Here is a 5,146-nt window from a genome sequence, read left to right on the forward strand (position 1 = left end):
ACAACCTTCAGAGAAATATATGCAAAGAAAACTGTTTAATTTACGATTTTTGAAATTGAGAGTACAAGATTTAAAAGTGTATAACGCTGCCTTTGGCTTAGACCTTTCTATCTTTAACTTTATTTTGTAATTTCAATATATTTGCTTACTAAAATGGCAACGACCTTAAAGGAAAACCCAATCATAGTTAACCAAAACATTGTGTGATATCTTATCTACCCAAAGGAATGGCCATTGCCGCTGCCGGTAACAGCCGAGGCGACGACAGTTCAATGTGCACGATTTTTCCCACAGGGCATAAACCAATTAGAGCGAGACAACACCAGGATGCCAAAGAGAGATGGCAGCATATGCCTATGGTGAGGGAGCGAACGACGAATGGCGGGCGAGCAGCCACAAAATGTCAATTTGAGCAATGGCCGGCAGGATCGTGCGTCAGTTGCGTTTCGTCATTGCGTGCGTGAAGATCGACGACGAGCGAGAACGGCTAGAAAAGTGACAATTGAATTTAGAAAAATTACAAGAAAAAACAAAATAAATGATGAGCGCACGGTCGGCATCGCCAAAAGTTTTGCTTGATATAAGCTATAAACCAACGCTGCCAAATATAATGGAATTGCAGCATAATGTGATTAAACTAATACAAGTTGAGCAGCAAGCCTATATCCAATCGGGGCAATATCTACAAATGCAACAGCAGCAGCAACAGCAACACCAGCAACATCAACAGCAACATCACCATCAACAACAACAACAGCTTCATCATCAACAGCAACCTCAGTATGCTCCTCTACCCACGGATTATGCCGCCTATGGACTAACAGAATTGGACGATACCGACTATAATATACCCAGCAATGAGGTCTTAAGCACCAGCAGCAATCAAAGTTCCCAAAGTGTCAGCCTGGAGCTGAATAACAATCAAAATGGCTTTGATCAACAGCAGCAACAGCAGCAATTGGCCAATAATTCAGGTGGCTCTGCATGGAACGAACATGGCAAAAGAACGCGTAGTCAAAGTGATTATGATTTGCAACAAAATGGAACTTTAGCCATGCAACCAGAACATAAAAAGCTCCTGCAACAGCAGCAGCAACAGCAACAGCAACACCAGCAACAGCAACAACAACAGATCTATGTGGATTACTTGCCCACTACAGTGGATGAGGTGGCCTCTTCGGCCCAGCAAAGCAATTGCAATTCACCGCATTCACATTTCGATTTTGCTGCCGAGGAGGAGCTGAAATATGCCACAACTGCTCTATATGCCAATGGCGGAGCAGGAGGAAATCCTCTGAATCCATCTACCAATACCACAACCACTCCACCACAATTAATCAATTTTCCAGCCAATCACAACAGCAACACGTCAGCAAACTATAGACAAAGTTTCGATGCCTACGAAGCGGCAAATTCTCTAAATGGCAGTACCTATTCCAGTTCCGATCGTGATGATATTGAATACGCCCGACAATCGGCTCTAAGTTCGGTCCATGACTTGGCCGGTGGCATGTCGCCAGCCTGCCTAAACGATGATCTAGATGCCGATGGTGTGGATGAAGATGGTGTCCTCGGCATGGCCGGTGGTGGAGGAGGAGGTGGCAAAGCTTTTCGCAAACCACGACGACGTTTGAAGCGAAAACCCAGCAAATCCGAGGACACGGATGAGTTTAGCAATCAGCGAGTTATGGCCAATGTGAGAGAACGTCAACGTACCCAGAGTCTGAATGATGCCTTCAAGTCACTGCAGCAAATAATCCCAACACTTCCCAGCGATAAACTGAGCAAAATTCAGACCCTCAAACTGGCCACAAGGTAAGAAGAAAATCCATTTATTAAAACGGGGAGATAGGGAGAGAAGTAGCAAAATACAAGAAGATGATTTTTCTTTTAAAGTAATTCAGAAAAGGTTCTTCCCAATATCCTACTTAAGGATTTTTACAAAAATGCAATTTTCAGTTGAGTTTTTAAATACAAATCTCAATCAAAAGTTTTCTTCATTTCACATTCATATCCATCCAGGTTGATGGACCATAGAAATATGTTAAATATCAAAAAGGTCCCAGTAAACGTTTTTCCTTATATAAACTAGTTGGATAGCTTAAAAAAAAAACTCACCTAACTGAAAAAGATAATAGGAAAAACAAAAATTAAGAAAACAAAAGTCATTTACAATGATTAAAATCATTAAAAATATTGAATAGAAATTCTAAGAATTATTAAATAATTCTTAAGAAAAGTCTTCAAAACTTTAATTTAAGATTTTGTATTTACATTTAGGATAACGCATTTGAAATAATGTTTTCATTTATTCAATCAATCCTTAGATTTAACTTGAAGAAGACATTTCTAACTATCTTTTTCAACAAACTGATATAACAAACAGTTTCAACGACTATCCATAAAGAGGTCCTGGCCTTCATGTACCAATGTCTCCTAAAAGATCAACGAGTTATCTGTTCCTGAATACATATTTTATCGAAAGATATTGAAAGATGATGATATATAGTTCACATTATAATTTACAGGATTCGAGTACATTTCAGAGATAAAGTTTTATGTTTTCTCTTTAAAATACAAAATTTTCCATAAATGCGCTACTCATTAGGAAAACTCACTTTAAACTTTCATAAGTTACTTTCATAAAGTAAATTTTAATTCAAAAGCCATACCATTAAATATGAACAAGTATGGATAACCCTGTATTATGTCTACTTCAAAGGACTTCCTACCAAAAAAAATCAATATAAATGACAAACTAAACTTTGGAAACTTCACCAAACTAAAACCAATTTTACAGTAGGACTTATCAAGAATTAAAAAGTAACTCATGAATTTCTTAGTTGGAGAAGTGCTCGTACTATTAAATAGTTTAATCAGTCGTCTACTTCTAAAAGACTTTCTAAGAAACTGACTTCATTTCCGTCACTGACTTTGATTAGTAACAGTCAATAACCATTATATGTTTTTTTTTTTTCAATTCCAGATACATAGACTTCCTTTGCCGCATGTTAAGCTCTAGTGATATTTCGCTCTTGAAGGCTTTGGAAGCTCAGACCTCATCAGTTTCGGCTGGCTATGGGAATGTGACGACAACAACCTCCATTTTGAGTGCCGCTGCAAATGGGGCCGAAGCTGATCTCAAATGTTTGCGTAAAGCGAATGGTGCCCCGATAATTCCACCAGAGAAACTAAGCTATCTCTTTGGTGTTTGGCGCATGGAGGGGGATGCCCAGCATCAGAAGGCATAACAGAATGATGAATATTAATCCTAGGGGGGCTTCCAGTTATTGCATATATATACAACTACAACGTGAATTCCAGAGCCTTAGTATCTATCTAAACGTAAAACAAAATTGATAAAATATAAAACCAGAAATTGAAACTCTTTCCATATTATCTTATAGATATTTAAGTTTAAACTATTTAATTTAATTGTAATTCTTTTAAATATATGTATAACTAAATTAATTGTACAAAAGAAAAAGCAAACAACCAACAAAAAAAAAAAAAGAAAACAACGAGAAAAAAATGAAGAGAAAATACAAATATATGAGAATGATGAGAAACCATTTTGTATTTTGTTCTCATATCTTTTGCATTCAGCTTCTGTCTGTCTGCTCCCAAAACCATTTAAATTAGGCGCGAAAATATCATCTTCTTCTTTGGGGGGGTCGCGGTTATATATGCATATATATATATATATCCAATACGACGACATACTTAGAGCGTAACGTCATTCCTCAGACTGAGAGACATTCTGTGTGTGTGTATCTGAAAGATACATACATCTGCCCATAAGAGACACTCGGCGTTTGGGCATGGGAAGATAGACCCAGAGACCGAGTGTAGCTGCTGGATACTCTGGAGTTTTTGGTCTCACATCCGGTGATTTATGTTCAAAAACATAAAAACTGTTTACAAAGTATTCCACATAGCAAAGGCGAAATGTATTTATGTCGCCAAAATGCCTATTTAAAAGTCACATAATTAGCTCAGTCAGTTGATTTAGTCGAGTTCTTGTCTCTCGATGTGTGCTGTGGTCATCAAAGGCACGATATATCTCATTTTTAGTTGCTAACTTAATTGCTTTTTAAATGACAGCTGGCAAATTTGTGTACACAAAGTAGTATGTATTTACTATATATAGATATAGCATCTTCGACAGGTTGTTGCAATTTACAGATTGACGGATGTGAATAGATCTATCCCCTCCTCCTCCAGAAGGAATATGCAAACAACTTGACAACTTCCACATAAATATTTAGGATAACAGATTGCAGATCAAAAGGCATTACATTTCGATTCTAATGCCATGACATCATGACTTATATTAAATCAATCTCAGCATTTTAGCAAGCATTTGTCATTCATTATACATATCTAAACATATTCGTGAACAACATCATTAGCATGGCAAAGATATCGAGTTCTTAACATAGCGAAAGATTGCAACTATAATCTATATATACATCCATTGCATAAATTAATTTAAAACATATTTTTGAGCACAAAAAACTAGAATCGCATGCGAAATCAAGTTAGTTAAACTGGTTAAATTAGATCATTTGCATTAGTTTTGACTAATTCATTTAAATATTCATTTTATTTCATTTCAGTTCTTTATACTGGAAAATATTAGGAAGGTAAATAAATATAAGAATATTATCTAAAACTGGATTAAAAGATTTGACAATCTCTTCATCTCGACTTTGGTAATTTAATTGGAAATTTTAAGAGATTCAATGGAAAGTTATTTAGAGCAAATATAACTTAAGCCAACTTACTAAAATGTAATAGAACTAACATAAATATTCTGAAACTTTTTGAAAGATGACTTAATCTGACGTTGGAAAAGTCAAATAACCACTGAAAATGGTTCTAAATACAATGACTCAACATTTGTATCATTTAACTTCACCAAAGTCTTGTTAGAAAGAAAATCTTGAATCTTATTACACTTGAAGATAGGCCTATAGAGCCTTTCGGATATCCGAATCACTTAAGATACTAAGATAGAAGAGATAAAGAATCGCCAAGGCCTTGCCATTGGTTTATCACTTATCTAGATCAGCGCTCTCATCGTCTTAAGGTCTTCCCTTGTTAGATTTTTGATTCATATGCTGGGTCGTATTCCGAAAGAGGT

The 5,146-nt window shown here is 36.2% G+C and overlaps 1 protein-coding gene across 1 annotated transcript; it reads left to right on the forward strand.

Moving 5' to 3' along the window:
* Positions 1-452: 452 nt before the first annotated feature.
* On the forward strand, positions 453-3,504 carry twi (twist family bHLH transcription factor). Its single transcript, XM_068290581.1, has 2 exons — positions 453-1,815; positions 2,987-3,504. Exons 1-2 carry the CDS (start codon positions 539-541, stop codon positions 3,249-3,251), a joined length of 1,542 nt encoding a protein of 513 aa, XP_068146682.1. The 5' UTR covers positions 453-538; the 3' UTR covers positions 3,252-3,504.
* The last annotated feature ends 1,642 nt before the right edge of the window (positions 3,505-5,146 follow it).

The sequence above is a fragment of the Drosophila tropicalis genome, unplaced genomic scaffold (assembly GCF_018151085.1).
Source record: "Drosophila tropicalis isolate 14030-0801.00 unplaced genomic scaffold, ASM1815108v1 contig_593, whole genome shotgun sequence".
Classification (NCBI taxonomy): domain Eukaryota; kingdom Metazoa; phylum Arthropoda; class Insecta; order Diptera; family Drosophilidae; genus Drosophila; species Drosophila tropicalis.